The 25,927-nt window shown below is 36.0% G+C and overlaps 1 protein-coding gene across 5 annotated transcripts in view; it reads right to left on the bottom strand.

Annotated features, from left to right (window-relative positions):
• The window catches only part of phf21b (PHD finger protein 21B), a 71,050-nt gene that overhangs the window by 22,439 nt on the left and 22,684 nt on the right, over nucleotides 1-25,927 (bottom strand). For 3 of the 5 annotated variants that reach the window (XM_067428361.1, XM_067428363.1, XM_067428365.1), the window contains exon 2: nucleotides 10,262-10,483. In XM_067428361.1, coding sequence (XP_067284462.1) covers nucleotides 10,262-10,483 — 222 coding nt within the window. The remainder of the gene's footprint in view (nucleotides 1-10,261; nucleotides 10,484-25,927) is intronic. The other 2 variants (XM_067428362.1, XM_067428364.1) reach the window with 1 other exon arrangement.

A 25,927-nucleotide genomic window follows, 5' to 3' on the forward strand; every position in this document is an offset into this window, starting at 1 on the left:
GCATGGAAGAACAAGTGTAAGTGCAGAAGTCGATCTTAGAGTGCGGGAAGGTGTGTATATATAAAGAAGATTAAAAAGATATGAAGGAGCCAAATTATTAAGTGCTTTATACGTTAAAAGTACAATTATTAAATATACGTGATATTTAACTGGAAGCCAATGCACATTTAGTTAAACAGGAGTAATATGTTCAGAAATAGAAGTTTTGGTAATAACTCGAGCAGCTGCATTTTGTACCAACTGTAATTTATGAAGAGATTTGGAAGGAAGCCCATAAAAAAAGGCATTACAATAGTCAATCTGGGATGTAACAAGAGCATGCACAAGAGTAACAGTACTCTTGAGTGAAAGAACAGGACGCAAACGATTGATATTCCTAATATGACGGAATGCAGAACAAGTAAAACTGTTTATATGGACTTTAAAAGACAGGGCACTGTCAAGGATGACACCCAAACTTTTAACCTGATTAGACAGAGGAACAGAGCAGTTATTTATTGTAATGGCTGAAATTTTTTACTTAGCTATTGTGTGTTTTGATCCAATGAAAAGAATTTCTGTTTTACTATTATTCAGCTTGAGAAAATTACCTGAAAACCGCATTTTTAATTCATCAAAACATTCAAAAAGAGCAGACGGGGGAACTTTGAAGAAGGTTTAGAAGACAGATAAAGCGGGATGTCATCAGCATAACAATAAAATTTGATGCCATATTTCCTGAAAATAGTGCCAATTGGTAAAAGATACATGATAAACAATTTCATGAAATTCACTGACCACTAATGGTAATTATCCTCTTCTTATCCAGCTAATTTAAACCAGGACAATAGTTTATTAAGACTGAAACTACACTGTAACACAATGAAAATGCAGACATTTGCATAATAAATCTAAACGCTTGTCTTTTCCCTTTCACAAGTAGTCCAGTACCACCAAACCCCACATGGAGGTGCTGTGAGCAGTTAAAACAGTTCATAAAGAGAGAAGGGGGGCCCCGAGAGGAAATAAAACAAATGAGTTTTACAGATAAAGAGATATACAGCAACATCTATCTCAATACATACACTGCTGAAACGCAAGCATATACATTATATATTTTTTCTCAGAATAGATTCAGCTCTTTGATGAGAAGTCAAATGACTTCAGCCACAAAGACAGACAGACAGACAGACAGACCGACAGAAAAAATAAAAAGCTAGCATTAAACTAGCATCTATTATTTTATGGTAGTGAAAACTCATGTCGCATCAGAAAATAGATATGGGACCCATTAACTGAACCAGCATGGTAATAATAATCTTTTTGAAATGAAATGAAGCAGTCAAATTGCGTAATCAGAACACCCCTTGCTCTTCTCTCTCCGCACATGTAGACGATGTGCAATTCAATTAACACTTGACACTTGCCGTGTCACTGGTGTGTGGGAGTCATTAGTGATGCCTTTTGGACTGACGTGTGCTTCTGTGGCTGTGTTTGTGTTGTTATTTTGTTTGTTTTTTGCACACAAAAAGTATTCTTGTCACTTCCTAAAATTGATGCTGAACCACTGGAGTCACATGGATGATTTTAACAATGTTTTTACTACCTTTCTGGACCTTGAAAGTGTTAATTAAAGTGCTGTCTATGGCACTGCATGTTGTCTTTCTTTATCCAAGTTTTGGAGTCTTTCCTAATGAACTAATTAGTTGAAACAAGTTTGATTAGGGAGACAACAGAAATGTGCAGTGTTGGGGTCCTCCAAAACCATTTCTTGCACCATTGCTACATCCAAAATCAAAAACTTCCCTACTATATCACATGCAAAAAAATGTCAGAATCAATAGGCGAAAATCCTACTAATTCTGTCGAGATTCTGAATTGTTAATTATTTTGTGACACTTTACTATCTCATGAGGAAAAATATTTAATTTGGTTGTGAAGTTTCAAACCAAATGTAGTACCTACTATACAGTATGCAATTTCAGACTAAGCACATGTCCGCATTGGTAGCTACCAATGCGGACATGTGCTTTGTCCGAAATTGCATACTCAGAACAATTTAAGAAAGTCTACGCTGGAAGTGTCAAAGCTGCAGATCATGTCAAAATATTTACTAACAGTGATGAATGGAAAATAAGGCAGGGTTTTGGGAGATGTTTGGAATTTGAACTTTTAATTTGACAATGTTTTGGTGTCATGTGTCAGTCAACTTTATTTATATAGCTCTTTAACAATGACGATTGTTTCACAAGCAGCTTCACAGTGTTAAACAGGAAAATACTGCAACAAAATTGCATTAGGCTGTACAGTCGTTCTGGAGAAAATGGTGATGTTATCAGCTAATTTCAATTTATTATATAGCTACAATGTGGGCAGATCAGTAATAAAGTTGATACAGTTAATTTAGTAATTCATTTTCTTTGGATATTAAGTTCAAAACTTTAGTTGAAATTTTAGTATCCCCAACTGAGCAAGCCAAGCAAAAGGCGACAATGGCAAGGAAACAAAACTCCATCAGGGCATGATGAAGAAAAATAAACCTTGGGAGAAGCCAGACTCAGTCTCAGTTCTTCTCTGGCCTATTAACAAACAGTGTATGATTATTATTCTGGCAACCTTACAGGTCAGAAATCATATTAGATTATTAGATTAGATATCACGCAAGAGACGGTTTTATTAAGGAGGATGCGTCGATTAAACAAAAGTATAAATATTTGAAGGATTGGAGTCATTGCGCCGGAGACGGGTTTATTTAGGATGACGTGTCGAGTAAACAATTACTGAATAGGAATATTCGAAAGATCTGAGTTGTCATGGCGGAGACGGGTTTAGTTTCTTATTAGCTGTTTGATTAATGTGTGAGGCGATGAAATCAGCAAGATGGTGTACAAGTCAAAGATGGCTATCTAACAATCCTCAAATAAATATTTAAACGGTTATGAATCAGTGTATTGATTTATGATTCAGATCGCCAATGTCACGTGATTTTAGCAGTTTGGCAGTTTGACATGATGAATAAATCATGAATCATTTGATGATGAATAAATACGCTGATTCATAACCGTGTGAATCTTTATTTGAGGATTGAAAACAAACAGGGAAGAGAAGACAATGCTGAATAAAGTCGTAGTTTTTGTTATGCTTGGACCAAAATGTATTTTCAATGCTTCAAGAGATTCTAATTAATTAACTGATGTCACATATAGACTACTTTGATGATGTTTTATTACCTTTATGGACATGGACAGTATAGTGTGCATTCACTTTCATGAAGGAACAGAAAAGCTCTCTGACTAAATATAAAATATCTTAAACTGTGTTCTGAAGATGAATGGAGGTCTTACGGGTGTGGAGCGACATTAGGGAGTCATTAATGACATACATTTCATTTTTGGGTGAACTAACCTTTTAAAGAATCCTTTCATAATATTGTATTAAAATTTGCATAATTTTTCAGTTTTGTTCTGCCTTCCAAATTAAAGCCACATAGTGCAACCAACAAGCAGATGCATGCAAATAAACACACGGACCAAAAAAAAAAACACATAAAACCTGCCACTGACCTGCAGAGTTCATCTCCACCCTTAAAGTGCTTTCGCACCAGAAGAATGGTTTCATAGTTCCTATAACTATTGGTGGAAGTATCTGCTTTTTGGCATGTTTGCACCACAGAAACTGGAAACTATTTTAGCTAGGAACGCTTTTTGGGGGGACTAAATTAGCTTCTACTTCAGAGAAACACAGGGTGCCATTTTTTAAAAAGCTGTGCAAACACAGTTTAATCCTTGAGCCTGGAAAACTGCAATAAGACAAACATACAGAAAGAAGCATTTACCTGTCTTTGTCTAGGCAGTTTGTTTAGTTTTTTTCACATCCTAAATTATATATAACACTGCAAGATGTAGAAGATTTTGTCACTTAGCCCTCCTTTTTATGATTCCAATCGCATAACTTGTACGTCCACATTCCATCTCTGTTATCATCTCAACTGGAGGTTTTACCCACAAAAACCTCCAGTTGCAGACTGTGGTTAGCTTGTTTTCAGAGTGTGTTTGATTAGGGTCGGAGCTAAACACTTGAATTTATGACAAAGAAAGTAAAATGTCAGGTTATGTTCAGGTTGTAAAATGTAATGTGGTTTGCCCTGCGCCATAAGCTTACTGATATGTTTAAAGATTTTCAAATTAATATTAAACTGTTATAAATACAAAGAAAACATTCTTAGTAAGTAGAACCAAAAAACTGTGTATCCGTCAACTTAAAGGGATAGTTAACCCAAAAATTTAAATTCTGTCATTAATTACCCTCATGTCGTTCATCTTCGGAACACAAATGAAGATATTTTTTATGAAATCTGAGTGCTCTCTGGCCCCTCAATCGACAGCTGTTAAATAATCACTTTCAATTAATTTTCATTTTTGGGTGAAATAACTATTTAAGGTGTGTTAAAGCCAGTGGTGGAGGAAGTACTAAATCTCAGTACTTAAGTAAAAGTACAAATAACCAGAGCCATATTTATTTAAGTAAAAGTAGAAGTACTACAACGACAATTCTACTTAAGTAAAAGTAAAAAAGTACTTGATTTTAAATGTACTTTTAGTATTAAAAGTAAAAGTACTTGTATAACAATTTATTCTCTTAATGTCTATATTATAATAATTAAAAAGAAGAAAACAGTATGGGCTGTGGCTTTTTAATTAAGTTAGTTTAGGGTTAATGTAGGCTAATTGTGCGTATCATCTGTTGCCCAGTTTACATTCTGACTCACAATATCAGGGCGATCTGCAGAGTTAAATATCAATATTCAGAAGTTACATTTTCATCAGCTTTGATGCATTTAAATCTTCATATTTATGAGGATTAATCTTAAATATAGGATATGCTTCAGATTTCCTTTTATATTCTTAAATTTGATCAATAAATTAAATTAGAATAATGCTATATGGTTGTTAAATTAAATAATTTACACAAATTACAACTGCATTAAATAATGTTATGAGATTGTTTTAACTATATATTTTTAATACAATACGAAATGTTTTTCTTTCTTTTTTGACACAAAATTGTGTTTCAACAATGGTAGTAAAATCTATTCAAATGATTTCTGGGAACTAACATAAAGAAATTAAAATAAGACTCTTTTGTTATACATTGATATCACTGGGAAACAGTGAAATGTTAACTGGGAAACACAGGAAGCACAGAGATGCTTTTGAGTTTTGCTTAACAAAAGTAAAGGCATCTGTAAAAAAAAAAAAAAACATGGTCAGATGGAGGCCTTAAATAGACAGAAGAACAGCGTTTCTAAAAAGATACTCTGCTGGACACCATTTTTATGGACTTTGTGGATAATGAACCCAATTCTCTGAGCTCAATCTGTTGTCTAATATTCCTCTTTTGTGTTTCCTGTGTTGAAATGTATGTTTTCTCCTAGAGGAACCTTTTGCATTGTTCTTCTCATTTGGACACTAATAATACCTGCTAATAGAGACAATCAGATACCCTAAAACCCTGATAGTAAGATAATTCATTCAAAATCTTTAACCTGCAGCACTTTTTTCACTGTCAAAGTAATATTTTATCTCGAGAAAACTATATATAATTTAAAGTTTAAACATATAAAAAATTATGGGGGAAAAAATTACATTGCTTTTGAATGTTCTAACAAACAAGTGTCGATGTTCAAATATTTTTTTCAATCAATTAAAACAATTTTAAAAATCTCAATTATGATCAAAAAGAGATTTTGTTTTAAATTATTATACAGGAGTGGACATGAAAACGTTCTACAATCCTGACCTTTGCTGTTCACTGGCGATGCACAAGTCTAATCATATAAACTTTGGTATAGTTTTTGCTAAATTCTTAAAACTTTTCTGGAAAAAAACAAAAAAAACAAACTACAATTATTTTTTACATTTTATTCTTGTCAGTTGAGTGCAGCTTGTGAAACTGTTTCATATGGTGCATGTGTGCTGAAATGATGCTCTTAATATGTGCATCCACACCGGACCACAATCCACTTATTATCCAGCTCCAAATGACTGGCCAGGTGGTCTGAGATGTCTCCCCCCTCCCGCATTCATCAACAAAACAAAAAGGCAGTGATTGGTTCTCCTCCTCCAGTGCGATGGGGTTTTAGGGTTTGAATCAGTGGGCAGCTGGGAGAGCTGAAAACAGCTTCACTCTCACAAACAATACAGCCATAAAAGGCAGTAAAACAATCCCGGTGTTCCAGCCTGAAGGAGGGGGAAGGGAGAGAGAAGGGGGAGGACAAGTGAAAGAAGCAGTGGAGGGGGTGACTACTCATGCGAATGAAGAGTCTTTTCTGTTGGGAAGGTCTTTGCTATTATTTATGAAGACCTGCACTGGGGCACTCTCCAACCAGAGCAGATGATATTTTTCATTTGTTGTAAACAAACTAGGGACTGTACAATATGTCGGAATATCATAACTGTTCAGCTGAACATTGAAAATACTGTTTTGATAACGGAAGTTTGTGGACAGTTTATTTTCAGTGTTTTATTGAATGAGATATGGTACAAAAATCAACAAACAGGTACAATAGTAGTGAGGGCAGCAAAAGTACAAAGTGTCGTAATCCTTTAGTACTTTTTTTGAGTGTTGTTGATCTCTGAGCCATTAACAAAAAAATGGCTAGATAATACTGAGAGGGAGAGATTATTAATATACCATATTCCATTCTTATTTTACTAAATATTGAAAATAATATTTTTTGTTTACAGAAGTTTGTGGTCAGATTAGTTTTATTTTCCCGGCTGAATGAGGGACACACAAACAACAGCGCAATATTTTTAAAGCCACAGCTCCCTTGCAGTCTCGCTTTCAGTTTCGTCAAATTAGATATGTTGTCTACCCTGACTTAAGTGCCCATTTTGCATAAGGAGATGGTACTTCCAGGCAGAACTGACCATCACAGAAAAGGCCCCCATGCTGAATGTGTCATCTGTCACTGTGTGTGATGGTGTGCATTAATAGAATAATGCTGTGAGGTTGAGGAAGGCATGGTCCTGTCTCATGCCAATATATTTTAGAATGCTGGAGTATATCTGTACAGCTTGTGATGGAGGTGCTTTTGTTGGTTTTTAGAAGGGTTGTACCTGTGAGAGGCTGATGTTTTGTGTAGTGTTGTGTTTGTGTAGCTGTAAATGTGAGCGGCTGATGTTTGTGTAGTGTTGTGCTGTAGTTGCACCTGTGAGTGGCTGAATGTTTGTGTAGTATTGTGCTGTAGTTGCACCTGTAATACCCGTTTTCCACCAAGGCAGTGCTGGTGCTAGTTTGGAGCCAGAGCCTAGTTTCGAATCGGTTCTTTGTGTTTCCACAACCATAGCACCAGCTCCGAGCCAGGAAAAGTTTTTTTTAACTAGCACCAAAACATTGCTGGGCTAGAAGTAAGAACCGATTACATCAGGCGGCAAATGGAGCTAATAGCTGCTGCTCATTTGTAATCACAGTCTATACAAATTTGTGCAAACTGCATGAATGCGTTGGATTCGCCAATGACTGACGATGTCGTAAAGCCATGTGAATCAATAGTAATGCAATGTTCGCCATTGTTGATAGAAGGCTTGTTCGAGATGCATCGGTGCTGTGCAGCCTGATCACTGTATGACATCAAAATAACAGCGAGAGCAAATGACTCCTTATGCTTTTGAATTGATCACTCTGTATTTTGATATCATACGCGGATCGGTCCGCGCACCGTCGATGCATCTAGAACATGCCTGATATGTGTGTATTTCCCGCTGCCCTGTTAGCGTTGCTGAGAGAGATGAGACATATACAGTGATGTAAGACCTAGCTCTGTTGTGGCTCTAAGCATTACCCCTTTTCCACCAGAATGAACCGGGTGAATGCTAGTTCAGAGCCAGTGCTAGTGTCAGTTCTAAGTTGGTTCGACTGACGAGCCTTTAAGAACTGGTTTGGCTTTCCACAGGCTAGAGAGCCAGAACAGAGCCAGGTCTTACGTGACTGTAAACATCTCATCTTTCTCAGCAACGCTAGCGAGGCAGCGGGAAATACAAACACACCAGGCTTGTCCGATATGTTGACCGATTCGCATATGATATCAAAATACAGCATGAGCGATTCAAAAGCATAAGGAGTCATTTGATCTTGCTGTACTTTGATGTCATACGGCGATCGGGCTGCACAGCACACGCCGATGCATCTCGAACAAGCCTTCCATCAACAATGGCTCATGGCTTTATGATCCTACATCAGCATCGCATCAAAACACCGTGAATCCAACGCATTTGTGCAGCTCACCATGATTTCTATACATGGAGATTACACTCGAACAGCCGTTAGCTTGATTAGCTGCTATTTAAAAAAATGGTGGTCTCAAGTTTGTGTTCAAGGTAACCCCGCCCCCAGCCCCTGACATAACCGGTTTTTACTTCTAGCCCAGCAATGTTTTGGTGCTACTTAAGAACCACTTTTCCTGGTTCTGAGCTGGTGCTTTGATTGTGGAAAGACAAAGAACCGATTTGAAACTAGGCTCTGGCTCCGAACCTTCCTTGGTGGAAAAAGGGTACATGTGGTTGCCCTGCTTGCGTAATAAATAAACTGCAACTGGTCCAAAACGCTGCAGCTTGAGTTCTTACTAGAACCTGAGGCCTATTGCACAAAACTAGGATATGGGATTAAGCCGGGATATCTTGGTGATCCTGGCTCAATTTATCCACTAATATACAGTTATCTTTCTTTTTGAGTTATCAATGTTGGTGTGAGTGTGCCTTCAGGGTAAGTTTACACGACAGCGGTGTATTAAATTTTGCATACAGAAGACAAGATCACCAAGATATCCCGGCTTAATCCCTTATCCTAGTTTTGTGCAATAGGCCCCAGGAAGTATGATCATATTAGCCCAGTTCTGTCAACACTGCACTGGCTCCCTATTAAACGTTGCATACTTTTTAAAATCATTCTTATTACTTACAAAGCACTCCCCAGTACTTAAGCGAGCTCTTAACACATTATACTCCATCACTTCTATTGCGGTCTCAAAATTCTGGCCAGTTGATAATACCTAGAATATCAAAATTAACTGCAGATGGTCGATTATTTTCCTATTTAGCACCTAAACTCTGTAACAGTGTTCCTAACATTGTTTGGGAAGCAGACACACTCTGTACGTTTAAATCTAGACTAAAAACACATCTCTTTACTATGGCATACACATAAAAAAATGTTTACTATATTATTCAAATCAATTGACTGATTGTTAGGCTGCATTAACTAGGTCAGCCGGAACCGGGAACACTTCCCATAACACCTGATGTACTCGGTACATCATAAAAAGAGTGGAATCTACGCTAATGTTAGTCTCTCTGTTTATCCCGAGGTTTACTTCAGTCAGCTGGATACAGGCTGTATAGAGATCAGCGCATCCCTGGAGTGCCTGCTGAGACGGTGTCAACTAATGTCTCCTCTGAATTTGTCTCACCGACACGCCATCCTCAATTAACCCGTCTCCTGCATGACGAGACTGATCTTTCGAATATTCCTATTCAATAATTACTCGACACGACATCCTAAATAAAATTGTCTCCAATGCGATGACTCCGATCCTTCAAATAATCATATTTTTGTGTAATCGACGCATCACCCTTAATAAACCCGTCTGTTGCGTGATAACTCGAACTTTCGAATATTCCGATCTAGTATGGTTTCTGACCTGTAAGGTTTCCAGAAAAATAATCACACACTGTTTATTAATAGGCCAGAGGAGAACTTGCACATCAACTGAGTCTAGTTTCTCCCAAGGTTTATTTTTCTCCATCATGCCCTGGTGGAGTTTTGGTTCCTTGCCACTGTCACCTTTGGCTTGGCTTGTTCAGTTGGGGGCACTAAAATTTAAATCTAAGTTTTCAACTAAATATCCAATTAAAATTAATTACAAAAAAACTGTATCAACTACATTACTGATCTGCCCACATTGTCGCTATGTGAAAAATTTAAATGAGCTGATAACATCACAGTTTTCTCCAAAACAAAAGTTCTACCACCAGACAATTAGGGAATCCAAATGCTGTATTTTTTTTCTACAATTGTTCAATGGTACATATCCGTTATAACATTGTATTAGCACCTCCCGCCCACACACACACACTCCTGCCCCACCCAATTTTTAAAACAAAGTTAAGCCACTGTGTAGTTGTACTTGTGAGTGGTAGATGTTTTTGTTGTGCTTGTGTGTTTATGTAGCTGTACTTGAAAGCTGTACTGATGTCTGTGTAGTGCAGTTGTGCTGCTGTACCTGTGAGCGGTTGATGTGCTGTCCGGCGGGTGTTTGGAGGTTGATAGGGGACGTCTGAAGCGTCTCAGAACTCAACGCTTTTTGTCCGTTAATGTGTGCTGTCACCATGGAAACGGGAGTCTTTGCTGGCACCACGGAGATGGCGATGCTCTGGCTGGGCGGCTTGATGAGGGCGAGGGGTTTAGCGGCCGTCCCCACAGGACAACTTCTGACAGCAAGCTTCTGTCGCACAAAACACACAAACAGCAGGTCATTAACCCTGAAACCGCCGATAACCTCAAGACCTCTGCACTGGATTAAAACCTTAATGGTAGATCTTAAAGGACATTTGTCTCCAGAGTTTTCCTTTAGAACCAGCACAGTTCCTACATTGTGTACACGCATACTAATTATCATGAATAATCCAATTATTTCCCCAATTGCCAGCACACAGCATCTCGTACATAATACAGAGATGAAATATAAAATGAGAGACTGCTTTGATACTTGTGATCTTGCATCAGCTCAAGTTCAGGGACTCAAATTTAAGTGTGCACTTTAATGTCTGTGTGTCTATTGGTTGTTCAAAGTCTTCTTCCATTTCCTCTCATTTACCGTGGGAAATAATACAGCGAACGATCAAACAGTCTTTAAAAGCAGAAAGTAGAGCAGCGTTCACTTTCATGTGTGTGGGGGGGTAGATTCATGTACACTGCAAAAAAAAAATGTTTTTGTTTTCTGGTAAAACCACTTAAACATCCCTAAAACAAGCTAAAATGACATTTAAATTGAAGTCTTGTTTTAAAGAATATGTCCTGAAGTTTTTCTTACATCTTTGGCATTTTGAATGCATAAAAATGGTTAATCGCTCTATATATAGAGAGCATTCATTATATTTTAAAGTTAATTCTCTAAAGATAAATTCTCTGACAAGTCGTCTCAGTGAAATATATCTTGTTTTAAGAATGTACTATTTAAGGATAAATCATTCAACAAAATTCAATTTAATTCCGATAACTGTCAGAAAAGTCTCACAGTATATTACATAATTTTACTCCTTAGCTTTTTTCCCCTTACTTTAAGGATACTTAAATATTTTTAACTAGGAATTCAAAAAAACAAAAGCCAATTTTGGCAGTGAGGTTATAGAGTCTGATGGTACATGTGAAAGAGTCGCTATCGTTCCACACACAGAAAACCTCTTTCCCTGCTCAGATCAGCACAGTTAACATTATAAGCGCTTTGAATATTTCATATTCCATTCCAGCAGCCTGTTCTCCTTTCAAACGCGGCTTTTATGGTTTGCTAAAGACTGTGAGGGGGAAGGGAGCAAGAAAAACAGAGAGACAGGTCTTTCATATTCAGCTTTTCATATTCAGAGGCTGTCTATCTGTAAAAGAGCGTTTTCAATATGTTCTTCACATGTGTGCATCTACAGCCAATAAACCCTGACAGACAGATGCGTATTCATAATGCTGCTTCAGTTTATGACTCAGAAGAATCACATTGGCTCTGCAGTTTTATTTTATATTGCATTTCTCTGACTGTGTAAAAGACGGCATTGGGATTTCATTCAGGTCAACTAAAGGAAAGGCTATTTGCACTCAAACTTGCTTAAAATTAAACTGTGTTCTGTCACCAACTTTTTGTTTCTCATTACTGCTGGAAAAAATGATCTAAAGTTAAGCATTCACCAATAAGGACAGACTGTAAACTCTTTCCTTATTTACGAAAGTAAAATCTGCTGAGCAGAATAAGTGGTGAATTAACCCTAATCCAAAGAAACAGCACATGTGCGGCAAAAGCCATTTAAAATCACTGCAAATGTTCACCACTGTGGTGTGAATGGGAAGATTATTCGCATGTTATTCATTAATTCCCTCACAATGCATGTGGTGAGCTCCATTGTTTCTAAGGATCAATGTAATCCACAGGAAACCTCACAACCGGCATCTGGACACAACCTTCCACTGCTGTTCCATACACCTTAAGACACTACTGATTGTTTCAAAGGTCACCATATGAACCAACCTAGCACCAGCCCCACCCCCAAACCAGCACAAATGCACAAGGGTAAACTTGGTAGAAAATCATAGCTTTCTGTAAGCTTCATTATAAGAAGATCAGTTTTTTTTAGCAATTGCTGCTTTCAATTGAAACTATATTATGTTGTAAAATTAATCCGATGAATATTCCCATAAAATGTAAATGTATATAAAATGAATGCCACAAAGATGTAAACCATTTACCATTCACAAAATGGTTTTTAAATGTAAATGAACCATTTAAACAAACGCATTCACTTCTTAAGTTCTCCATATGATAGAGAGTCTGGAAACCAATGTAGCAATTTTCCACGCTACACTGCAACATATTAAAAAATTTGTTCATTACACTATTTTTGAGCTACTGTCATGCTAATGGTTGACTTTATCAGTCATATGAGCAACATCAGCTCCTAAAGGCAAATCTGTCTCAATCCATCCGTTAAATATATTTTCTATGTTTGACCCAATATTTAAAACTGATGTTAATATTCATCCACACAGTGAGGCAATAGACATTCATATGATGACATTTCATATAAGGGTTATTTCCCAGCATGCTCAGCAGTGGCAAGTTGACGTTCTGACACAAACACACATTAAAGACGTTTACAGCGCTATAATGAACCGCTCAGACCTCTCTCGCCTCAGGCTAAACAAATCAGCAACGTTTCTTGTGTCAACACTAAGCTTCCTGTTTCATTGTGCCCAATGAATGGAACGGAAAATACATGCTCTCGGATATAAGAAGCCTTTTCGGGAGTCACTTTAACGCTCTTCTCTTCGACAGCATCATGATTCCTGTCAGAAAACCTAAAAATTAACAACAACAACAACAACAACAACAACAACAACAACAACAACAACAATCCACTGTGCTCAAAAATCTGCACACTCTGATCTTCAAATTTGCCCCTCTGAGGTTCCTGTTTAAAGATCTTCAGGTTTAAGGCCCCAATTTTTGGTCAAAATGGTACCAGATTGGGCAACAAAAGCCTGTTAGTGGGTATAAAATCCTCTTTTCAGAAGATCATAGTCCACCTAGGGCCCTATGAAAATGTCTCTAATTCTGTGTTTTATGTTTACATGTTTTCATTTTAATGGTTTAATTACATTTTAATCAGTTTAATCAACTGAAATCATTGTAACAGTAATATTTTCCTGTGTGACGTTTATTTTTTCAGAAATTCTTTGTTTGAGACATGCAGAACATGCGCACTTCATATTTAAACGGTCTTTTGAGGTTTGATGTATACAGCCCTACTTTTGATTTATTCATCCAAATCTTGCTAAATTCCATGACATTTCATGTTATACAGTAATTCCATTTTTTTGACTGGATCCTCCAATTATGTTTTCTGTGCCGGGGAAATTGCAGGGCCCTATTCACCCCCTTATAGAGCTAGAGTTGCTGGAGATGTGAAGTAGCCCCCATCCAAATAACCTGACCTCGTCCTACCACACAAGGTGATCCCATGGAGAACGGGATAATCAGGGACTCGTGCTGTTTGTTTTGGCCTCAGCACCAATAATCTCCTGCCAAACAACAGGCCATGAGCCAGTCCTCCATTCTCTGTGATAAGATTTTGTGGACATCAATAAACATTTCAGAAGACATAAACCCCTCAATAAGAGCTCTAAGATGTCCTCTCATTCTTGCTCAGGGTCTTCAAGACTGTTTGAGCAATGACTATTGCCATTAAAATTGGTCCACATTGCAAATTATACTGACCGAGGACCGCCCACTTGGACCGTTTGCTGTTTTTTTATTTTGATTATAAATCTTCCAAACTAGACATATCTGAAATGGAAATAGGCACCATAATAATACAAAGAACTAAATGTCCAAAAGTAATAAGGAATAGCTAAATGACACCAGGTTTACAAACATCCACCATATGAGAGAAACTAAACTCTGCTTAAAAACTCAAATGTTAATAACCTTCTATAATAAACTGATAATCTAAAACCCCTTTGAAAATTATGAAAGGATATCTAAAGGCAGTATTTCTTTGATTGTCTGTACAACAATAAATCAAGCATGGTTCAGGAAATACAAAGATATCAAAGATAAATATAATTATAATTTTAATGACGAGGAAGACACTGGTCTCATCTAAATAAAAAAATAATAATCCTGTGAAATGATTTCACAACAGGAACGAAACTGAATCCTAACTCCTGATTACGAATGTCACGGTGAGGAACTTTTCACACTGGTATTACTAGTATTATGACTAGCACTAGTATGCATGATTGCTTTTCACTTTGCTTTTGAATTTCCGATCTTTCATACTCTGTGTATAGGCCTATAATTAAAAAAAGGCTAAACTACAGGGGGGGTGGGGGGTGGTAGAGATCTGCGGTAAGTAACAGCCAAACACCCATAACACCAACTACCCCGGCAAACAGTTTTATTGTGTGTCTACTACCCATCTAGGCCCTTCAATAAGGCCCGCCTTAAAAACCTGACTGACCAATCCAATCTTAGCAACTGTTGGAATGGTTGCATTCGAAAATTTGTTTTAAGCATAAGTCTTAGGAGATTTGTGTTTCTTTGAATAGTTTTAAACTCAGAAATTATCCAAGAAAACAGTAAAATATTATTGTCAGGACATTTATAACACAAACCAATTCCCAAAAAGTTGGGACACTACAAATTGTGAATAAAAACAGAACGCAATGATGTGGAAGTTTCAAATTTCAATATTGTACTCAGAATACAACATAGATGATATGTCAAATGTTCAAACTGAGAAAAATTATAATTTTAAGGGAAAAATAAGTTAATTTTAAAATTCATGGCATCAACACATCTCAAAAAAGTTGGGACAAGGCCATGTTTACCACAATGTGGCATCCTCTTTTCTTTTATAACTGTTTGCAAATGTCTAGGGACTGAGGAGACCAGTTGCTGAAGTTTAGGAATAGGAATGTCCCATTCTTGTCTAATACAGACTTCTAGTTGCTCAACTGTTTTAGGTCTTCTTTGTCGCATCTTCCTCTTTATGATGCGGCAAAATTTTTCTATGGGTGAAATATCTGGACTGCAGGCTGGCCATTTCAGCACCCGGATCCTTCTTCTACGCAGCCATAATGTTGTAATTGATGCAAGATATGGTCTGGCATTGTCATGTTGGAAAATGCAAGTCCAACAACTTGTCCTTCTCCTCTTTAGCCCGGATGACATGGCTTCCCAGTTTTCCAAAAAGAACTTCACATTTTAATTCGTCTGTCCACAGAACAGTTTTCCCACTTTGCCACAGTCAATTTTAAATGAGCATGGCCCAGAGACAATGCCTATGCCTCTGAATCGTATTTAGATTTGGCTTCTTTGTTGGCACAGTGGATGGTGTTCACCGACAATGCTTTCTGGAAGTATTCCTAAGCACATGTTGTGATTTCCATTACAGTTGTAATTTGCATTCCTGTATGTGATGCAGTGCCGTCTAAGGGCCCAAAGATCAGGGGAATCCAGGGTTTTTCTGGCCTTGACCCTTATGCACAGAGATTGCTCCAGATTCTCAGAATCTTTGGATGATATAATGCACTGTAGATGTTGATAAATTCAAACTATTTGCAATTTTTCTCTGAGAACATCCTATCTGATCTTGCTCCACTATTTTTCACCACAGGAATGGGGGAATTGGTGATCCTCTGCCCATCTCGACTTCTGAGAAACACTGCCACTCTGAGAGGCTCTTTTCAGACCCAATCATGTTGCCAATTGACCTAAAAAGTTGCAAACTGGTCCTCCAGCTGTTCCTTATATGCACATTTAACTTTTCCGGCCTCTTATTGCTACCTGTCCCAACTTTTTTGGAATGTGTAGCTCTCATGAATTACAAAATGAGCCAATATTTGGCATGGCATTTCAAAAATGTCTCACTTTCAACATTTGATATGTTATCTATATTCTATTGTGAATAAAAATATAAGTTTATGAGATTTGTAAATTATTACATTCCTTTTTTATTCACAATTTGTACATTGTCCCAACTTTTTTGGAATTGGGTTTGTGGTAAGTAACACAATGAGAGAGGATACAAGCTGTATTTTTCTTCTTTTTAAAATATATTTTAATTACATCTTGAGAAGTTTGTGTTGTGTATCAAACTAGGCTATGTGCTGTCTTTATTCCCAAATTAACATGAAGAACATCAGTAAGATCTAAAAGGTAAATTTAATATTAATTACTGAATGTCATATCTATATTTGAGTCAGATGATCGTGTGGTATTATAATAACTATGGGTGCAAGAAAATGTTTGACAATGCTGTATTGATTTGCAAAAACACTGTATTGATATATTTACTTAAGAAATTAAAAACTGGTATAGTGTGAACATTTAAAGCAGGATATAAGAATAATTAGTCATAACTGTCTAAAATAAAAATAAATAATCAAAAAATAAACAATTCTTATTTTAATGAGTTACTTTGGTTGGGTTCCAAACATCAGTGTGAAGGTAAAGTGATGAACGTCCCCAGCTGTTTAGTCCACAGCATTTACAACGCCTTCCAGTCAGTTACATAACGCCAAGTAACAAAGTAATATTCATGAGTAAAGCCAACATTTTAGCATAATTTGTAAGTACAGCATAAGAACATAAACTCAGAGTCAAAGTCTGTTAATTGCAATGATCTCAAATCCCCAAAACTAATTTCTTTCATCATGTGTCTGATCGATGAAAGCACAGCTCTACAGATCTTCAGCACAATGAATTTGAGTTTGAGTATTATATTGTATTCAGAAACTGATCATTTTTTTGCTTTAATAAAGCTGCAAATCAATATTCAGACAGCTGCCCATGTTTCTGCATTCTGCCTGTGAGATTCAACACGGCACTTCATCTCAGAGTGAATCACTATTTCATTACACGCACACAAAATGAAATGAATGTGAGCTCCGGCAGCCTCTATGTCTGTTGGAGAAATCAATCTTTACTGAACTATCGCAGGCGTTCGCGTGTGAACGTGACAAGTGAAACCACATCTTGTTTCTTTTATTGTGTGTGGTGGAGCACGACGGCCTGAGTTCAGTTCAGTATGACTCTCTTCTGTTCGCTGTATATAACTAACTGCTTGCATCATTTCCAGAACGATTTTCCAGGTGAAAATGTGCCATGTGCTTAACATTTCCTCAACATTTGCTAACATTAATTTCCACTGGAAGGGTACTTGAAATCTTGATTGGATTTCTCTCCTAGGAAAACTGTCTGCTACACTGTGAGGTAAAACATGATTGTTTCTTAAACATTTCTGGATCGATCCATGTACAAAATAATTTGAATTTTAAGTATTTATTATTAATTATGATAACACATAAGGTGCATGTTAAAAGTGCACAAATTTGCAAGAGCTTTTAGATAATTGTAACAACCAGGAACAAAAACTTGAAATAAGCTTCATTTTGCATCATGAAAAAATTCACGTTTTGATAAAATAATAAATAATTATCCCACAGGTGATAATTCTCATGTACATCCACAAAAAAAAAAAAAAAAGGCATATAATTAAAGGTTATAGCTGCTTATATTCAATTTCCATTGATGGGTCTGAATAGTCATAAATCTGAATACAACAAAATCTTTAGCCAGTATTTGAGCTGTATCAAAAATGATTATCTGACCCCTTTTTACAATATATGAGTTTCAGGTGTCCCAGAATCTGTCTATGAGGTTTCAGCTCAAAATACCCTACATATCATTTGTAATACCTTGTGTAAATGCCCATTTTTAAGGTGAAGCAAAAACATGCTGTTTCCGTTACTGTTTCTTTAAATGCAAATGAGCTTATGCTCCCCAACCTGCTTCCAGAAGAGGGTGGAGCCTAAAACTTGTGGCTCAGATACTCATTGCAGTTCTTAATTAACATGAAAGTTAATTATCTGCATGTATTTTAAAGCCATATCAGTCTAAACTTCTGATATATGGTTTTCTGAGAAAGCTGGCTGTCAGACGGTGTGTGGTGTGAGTATCAAACACAATTCTAGTTCACGTCTTATTGCACTTATACTGTCAAATGCACTCAAGGTTTATGTCAAAAACACACTAGGTTCACATAAACACAGTCTGTTATGTCTGTGAACCTAAACAGCAAGTAAAGATAGTAACTGAATTACTTTATCAATTACAGTATATCAAAAGTAATTAGTTACTAAGTTACTTTTATGAGTAAAGTAAGTTACTTTTATGTCTGCTTTTTAAATGCAAATATGAAGACCTATTTATTGTCCAGCAGCAGCAGCGCGTGTTCCTTCAGCACAGCTTCAATGGTTATGGCTATTTTACACCAGGTCACTTGGAAGTGATGATCGGATTTATATTCATTTTGCCGAGAGGTGTAAGGTAAGACAACCTGCATGTTTTTTTTTTTAATTATTATTATTATTTTTTAAGATTGTATAGCCCGTTTCGCCTACGATCAGCCTAACCTCAACTTATCAAAAATGCCTTTACTGTGGTGGAGGTGTGGTGGTGATAGTATAGGGTAAACGTTGTGATGCTTGATGGTTTGATATATGGATTTTATTATAGTCAAGTTATTATAGTTATTAAAGTCAAGTGTTGATTTGAGAGGCTAAAGCATTGGGTTAACTCACTGTCAGCTTGTAGCTTGGTCGCCACTTTACAAAATAAAAACATTAATTTAACAACACAAAAAAAAAAAAAAAGGACAACTCCGGAGAGAAATGACCCTAGGCGTAATAGACAGATGGTTACCGAGTAGATCGTTCTCTGGGATGCGTTTTCATGAAAATCGAATGTAAAGAGTTTTATCTCTAAAAACAGATTAGCTTATTACGCTTGTCTATGGGGCAAAGGGTAAGTGAAATTAAATCGCTAGTTAATACCACTAACAAGGCTCAAAATAGCCTTACACTAACAAGGTAGCATAATGAGGGTCCCTACATGCAAACCGAAGCATTGAGAACTTTGTAAGTGTACAAACAGTTTAATAGATTTAAAAGATTCTTTTTAAAGACATTGCATTACGCGTTTACGGTTAGGCGTCATCTTGGAAAATAGTCTCGACTAGTCGAGCGACGAACGCTGTTAAGAGTTATGCATAATTTAACTGTTAGTAAATACATGTAACATGTACATGTACAGCACATTCAAATAAAGAGTTACTGAAGATTTTCAATAAAAAAACAACTTTAGGCCTTTAAATATAGGCCTGTTTCTTACAAGTTGTAAAATTGGATATAATTTTACACTGTAAACGCCAAAATCATAAACATGCTTCCATTGTAGGTTCCTCAGCAAAACCTCAATTTCTGATTTTTACTTATTTATTTATTTATTTTGATTAAATCGGAGCCATTTCTGTCCCTTCATTTACAGCTACATAACTACCACTTTGAAGCTTCAAAAAGTTCAAGAAGTTTCATACAAATTGAGCGTTTTTCTTCAAATTTTCTGAAGAGACTTTCTCTTTTTTCTAAAGACTTAGTACGCAGAACAGATTGAACTTAGGCTTTTTAAATAATTTAGCCATAAACATTCATCAACTCACATCAGTTGTGGTAAACAACCATGTTCGCTTGATGTGCTACGTGTTACGCAGCCTATCTGACCTTCAGCAAGAACCAATGAGGTTCATTCTCATGTGTTACGCGGCCTGTCTGACCTTCAGCAAGAACCAATGAGGTTCATTCTCATGTGTTACGCAGCATGTCTGACCTTCAGCAAGAACCAATGAGGTTCATTCTCATGTGTTACGCAGCCTGTCTGACCTTTTGCAAGAACCAATGAGGTTCATTCTCATGTGTTACGCAGCCTGTCTGACCTTTTGCAAGAACCAATGAGGTTCATTCTCATGTGTTACGCAGCCTGTCTGACCTTTTGCAAGAACCAATGAGGTTCATTCTCATGTGTTACTTAGCCTGTCTGACCTTCAGCAAGAACCAATAAGGTTCATTCTCATGTGTTACGCAGCCTGTCTGACCTTCAGCAAGAACCAATGAGGTTCATTCTAATGTGTTACGCAGCTTGTCTGACCTTCAGCAAGAACCAATGAGGTTCATTCTTGTGTTATGCAGCACGTCTAAGCTTCTGCAAGAACCAACAAGGATTGCTCTCGTGTATTAAAGCAAGTAAATGTAGAGCTTCTGTTTGTTTGTTGATCAATGTTTATATATCAATAAATGCCCAGATTCAATCTGTTCATCATAGAAAGCAGTCCAGTCTCTTCAGAAAATTTTGACTAAACCGCTCGATTCATATGGATTAGTTTTATGGCCTCTTGAACTTTTTGAAGAGACAAAGTGGTACTGTTGATATGGACTGTTAATAGTATTTGAAGTAGTATTGAATCTGAAATATTCCTTTAACTCCTTACCAGTCAAAGATCACCTCAGATTACTGATTTTAACATTCAATGCACGTTAAAACATAACATTCTAACTTCATCTGGACAAACTCAGTATCATCAGACAGATTAAAGACTCCAGCTTCGATATTTGAAAACTGTTTATGATAAAACTGGGTTGCAGTGACATTAATTTCTTAATTTATGTCAGGAGTGCAATATAATCGCTCCGTTATGAACAATATTTTTAATAGATTATCACATGCACGTTCATTCTGTCTCGTCTGCAGCAGCTCAGTTGTGTTCACACAGATAGCAAAGAACAGCTTTCAGTTTAGCTCTTAGTTCAAAAGTGCTCATATTTTGAGAAATATTGACATATCACATGTTTGCAAAATATTTCGTCATACAGAATAACATTTTTATTCATGTCTCACTGAATTATTCGATCTAAAAAAGCTGAAACATGCACATAGCTCATCAGGCATTAATTTGCTCACTGAGCTGCCAATAATATGACATGCTCAATACTGCCGTCCGCATGACGCACTCCTCCTGTGTGGACACATCCTTATTCTGGCTCTGTGAAGAACGAGCCTATTCTACATTTCTACGTCTGAACTAAGATGCTAATAAACACACGATAACTATGGAATGAGGTTTTTGTGTGATTTTTCATGTGATTTCGGCTATTTTATATCAATAATGGATGTTTACATTATGACTGCTAACAGGTGTAGCGATTAGCTCCATATAAAATGATAAATATAACAATGTTTTAACATCATATGAATGAAATCCCCATTATATCGCAACAGGAAACTAATGCACACACTTGATGGTGGTCTAAAGTGACATAAAGAATGAAGGTGTAATTTTAATATTTTAATTTGTGTTATGTAGCTTGATGCTAACTGAAGCTCTAATGCACCCGTTGGACCAGGAGCTTTGTCTATTTTGTTATAATAATTCACATAATGTGCTTTTAGTTTATTTTTATTTTTAGAAAGACTAGACAATGTGGACTACTAAATTGAATACTGCACTGTAAATGGGCCATTTAGGCAGGCATACATGTTATAATGGATTTAAATATCAATCAATCAATCAATCAACTTTATTTATATAGCGCTTTTACAATGACAATTGTTTCAAAGCAGCTTCACCGTGTTAAAAAGGACAATATTGCAACAAAATTTGATTTGGCTAGTTTGATTTGGATAGTTTATAGAATTAAATATGACCTAATTAATTCATTTTATTTGTATATTTAGTTGAATAACTTGGATCATAATTTTAGTGTCCCCAACTGAGCAAGCCAAGCCAAAGACGACAGTGGCAAGGAACCAAAACTCCATCAGGGCATGATGGAGAAAAATAAACCTTGAGAGAAACCAGACTCAGTCGGGGTGCCAGTTCTCCTCTTGCCTATTATTAAACAGTGTATAATTATTATTCTGGCAACCTTACAGATCATAAATCACATTAGATAGGAATATTCAAAATGTTTGGGTATCACGCAAGAGACGGGTTCATTTAGGATGGCACGTCGATTACACAAGAATATGAATACTTGAAAGATCGGAGTTACTGCATCGGAGACGAGTTTATTGATGACAAATAATGGCTGTTAAAAAAACCAAAAGATTCATAACAAAAGAATAATGAGGATTACGTCTCATACATTCAAAAGTGTGAAACAATCATCGAGTGAACACATTGAAGCATTAATTGAGCTGTTCTCCTTTCCAGACATTAGACAGAAGACTGCAAACATGTCTTCAGGCCAACAAACTTATTTGATAAAAGCATTTAAAGTAAAGAAAAAAAATCCAGACATGGCCTAAGAAAATGTTTCATAAAATTCTTAGTTTTGGACATAGCCTCAGATTTTAAATATGACCACACTTGTTCCTTCAGTTTAGTTGTAGTTATACTACATTCACATAATATTTTTATACATGAATTTTTTTTTTTTTTTAAATATTTACATGTTTTATTTTTATGTTTTAGCCTATATATTTGTATATATCTGTAATTATGTGTATTCAGCTGTAAACTCTCAAGTGTTGGCTTTCTAAATATATATTGGTTATGTGTATATTTAGAAAAACATATGAGCAGCTGTCTTTTTAATACGAGTATGTCTAAATGCTCCATTTGCCAGATCGGGGGATGACAGGCAAGGGGTTAATTCAAAACTATTTTTTGGTGAACTATCTCTTTAAACATCACTGTAGCCAAAACAAGAACAGAATGTTCATCTCACAAATGCAGCTTTTGCACAGTAAAGAAAGATGTGAATATGTGCATTTCAAGTACAGATGCAGAAAAGCAACTGCCAAGGAGTTATCTTTTCAGCATCTATGTCTTATTGTTCGTATGTGTACAGGCAAAGTAATTTGATTCATTTGCAGTGACCTTGTCAGGAAAAAACAAATCAAAGTCTTATTCATTACGACGGGTGACTCTTTGTTCTGCCAGTGTCTTTGAGTGACAGCACAAGGACGGCCTCTCTTTCCTCAATTATTTCTGTTCCCCTTCAATTTTACTGCCACCCTACAAAGACAGACTGTGAAACTGGAGCTTAACAAGACACAAGCTTCACCTATTTTAAAGTAGTTCAACAAATGCTACTTTTCTCTGAGGAGTTTGTTGTCATCTGGCCGTTCAGCGGAAAAAAAATGCATCTGATGGGTCGATCTGATGTCATTATTGATTACTACAGTTAACATGGTCAGATTACCATGGTTTAAAGATTCCCTACAGATTCCAAAGCTTCCTGGGAATTCTCCATGGATCTGAGAGGAAGTCCAATAACCATCCACATGAGACACTGACTTCAACCAAATGCTGATCAATGAAAACGATCATGTCACCCTTCAGTTGTACTGTTTTAAAGTGGTTTATTTTTGGCCTTGCATTACATGGCATGGTTTTGAAGTTCAATTTTGATAAGTCCACCATCATATTGGGATCTGAATATTTGTCTGTGTCTTTAATGAAGATGTTATGCTCAGTTAAAGGTCTTCAGTCACACTTAAACCCACATGGGCAGGGGCATGTGGTGTTCTAAATGGAAAAAATGAAGTTAGAACTGCGGGCAGGAGATGTGAAGTGTCTTTGAGAGCTTGTGAGGCTCTCTTTATTTACAGTGAGTCACTCAAGCGCTCTCGCGACTCTTTACTGGCGGGCGGTGTGTATTTAAACTGTTCTCAAGCTATTAATAGCTCCGCGGCTTCATCTGTGCATGCTGAAAATGAAGCATGCCACCTTCCGGCTGCTGAATGCCAACGACGCCAGAAAAGCATCTTACAAAGAAGAATGTCATGAATCCTGAAGAACCATGTGCTAGAAATGCCAAGATACATTGGATTAAGTATATAAATAAACAAAAAACATGCTGTGACATTTATAACAGGAGACACAGTCCATGAACTCAGCACTATTTGTGTCCCATGACTTTATATCAAATATGTAAGGTCTCAAATCCCATCTTTTCTTGTTGTGTGAATTATTAGGCTTGATAAACTAAAATTAACCTAGCAGGAAAAGTAGCTCGTTTTCAAATGTCCGTTTCTGCCCTCATAAAATTGTCTCACCTCAAAGGTCTGAAATGTATCTGTAATTGTAGTAAAATGTTATTTTAACTATTAAAAAAGTAATATTTAGCTATGTCCTACTTTTTCTGTGCAAACATGATACCACATGAATTTCCCAACATTGCAAAAATTGTCACTGCCCTTAAAATTGCTGACACGCTGGATGGGACATCATTTGTACCCTTCCAATGGTATGAAAAGAAGACAAGCAAATAGTCTTATTAAATTTGTATCACATATTACATCATCTATTACAAGATTACTGAATAATGTACTGGCAGAAAATTACCAGTACATTTTATGTTTTTATTTTTTCAGTGTAGGGAATCACCAAAGTGCAATAATGATTCTGCAAGTGAGTTATAATATAGTGTATAATATACTGACACGAGCTGCCTCGTGAGGAGATATCGAAATCAATAAACAAGTAATTAATATTCACTTACATTTTTGTTCTATTTCAGCTGCGAAAATAGTTCCAAATAAAGATCACAGCAGAACCATAGTGCATCTCACACAGCAACACTTAACCGTGTTTGCATTCCTGAACGAATCATCTAAATGAATGACTCAATGACTCACTCGTTAAGATGGTCACTTGCCGCCACCTACTGGTGATTTAGTTTCCTGTTTAAAAGCATTTTTCTTTCCAACATTTCTTAGTTGTAAATTCCCAAAAATATTTGAAACAATCCCATAACATTATTTAATGCAGTTGTAGTTTTTCAGTGTAAATTATTTAATTTGATTGAAAACACAGCTATTGTGTCTTATTATTATTCATATATTGACAAAATTTAAGAATTTAAAATGAAAAATGAAGCATATGTTTTATAAAAAATACCATTTATAAACATTAAAATCTTATGAATATTTAAATATATCAAAGTTGACTGAACACTAATGAGAATATTGCTTCAGAATAAATTATTTTTACAACCCACAAAAAAATAAAATAAAATAAAAAATAAGGATAATCTGGATAAGCTAATTGTATACTTAGACAGATTAATGATTCATTTATTGTAAGACAAAAGATAAAAAAAAATATAAAAAATATATTAATTTTTAATTTATGATTAATTTAAGATGAAACCGATATTCATCTTTAATTTATGATCAAACTAATCTTTGCACCGTTGTTTCCTTCAACCTTGTAATTAATTTGTACACTGTGAAAAATTATTTAGAAAAAAAGTTACCAGGTTGCCTTAAAATTTTGAGTTCAATGAAATTACAATTTTGAGTTAATACAACGAACAATTTTTGAGATTCGACAACCTTTATTAAAATATTATTAAAAGATTTTGTAAGCATATTGGGTAATTGTGTGTTTTATTTCTGATGACACAGTGAAACATGCCAAATAGATGATTTAACAAATGTTTTATGTGGTTCAGATACAATAATATTTTGAGTTTCTATTTATTAAACAAATTTCCTTCATTGTATCAACTCAAATTTTTAATTTCAATAAACTTAAAATTAAGGCAACCAGGTTACTTACTTTTTTAAGTTAAACCAACAAACAACAACAACAAAATTACAGTGTAGTAGGGTTTTAGTAGGGTTTTGTCTTTTTAAATGTTGATGGTAAATTACTACATATGTACTACACATTACACATATTACTACACATACACAAATATGTTTAGACGTGTACAATTTTTGTAACAGCCAGTGAAACATACAGGACAGTCCCAATTCTTTCTAACAACCTATGTC

Source organism: Pseudorasbora parva, chromosome 20 (assembly GCF_024679245.1).
Source record: "Pseudorasbora parva isolate DD20220531a chromosome 20, ASM2467924v1, whole genome shotgun sequence".
In the NCBI taxonomy this organism is placed as follows: domain Eukaryota; kingdom Metazoa; phylum Chordata; class Actinopteri; order Cypriniformes; family Gobionidae; genus Pseudorasbora; species Pseudorasbora parva.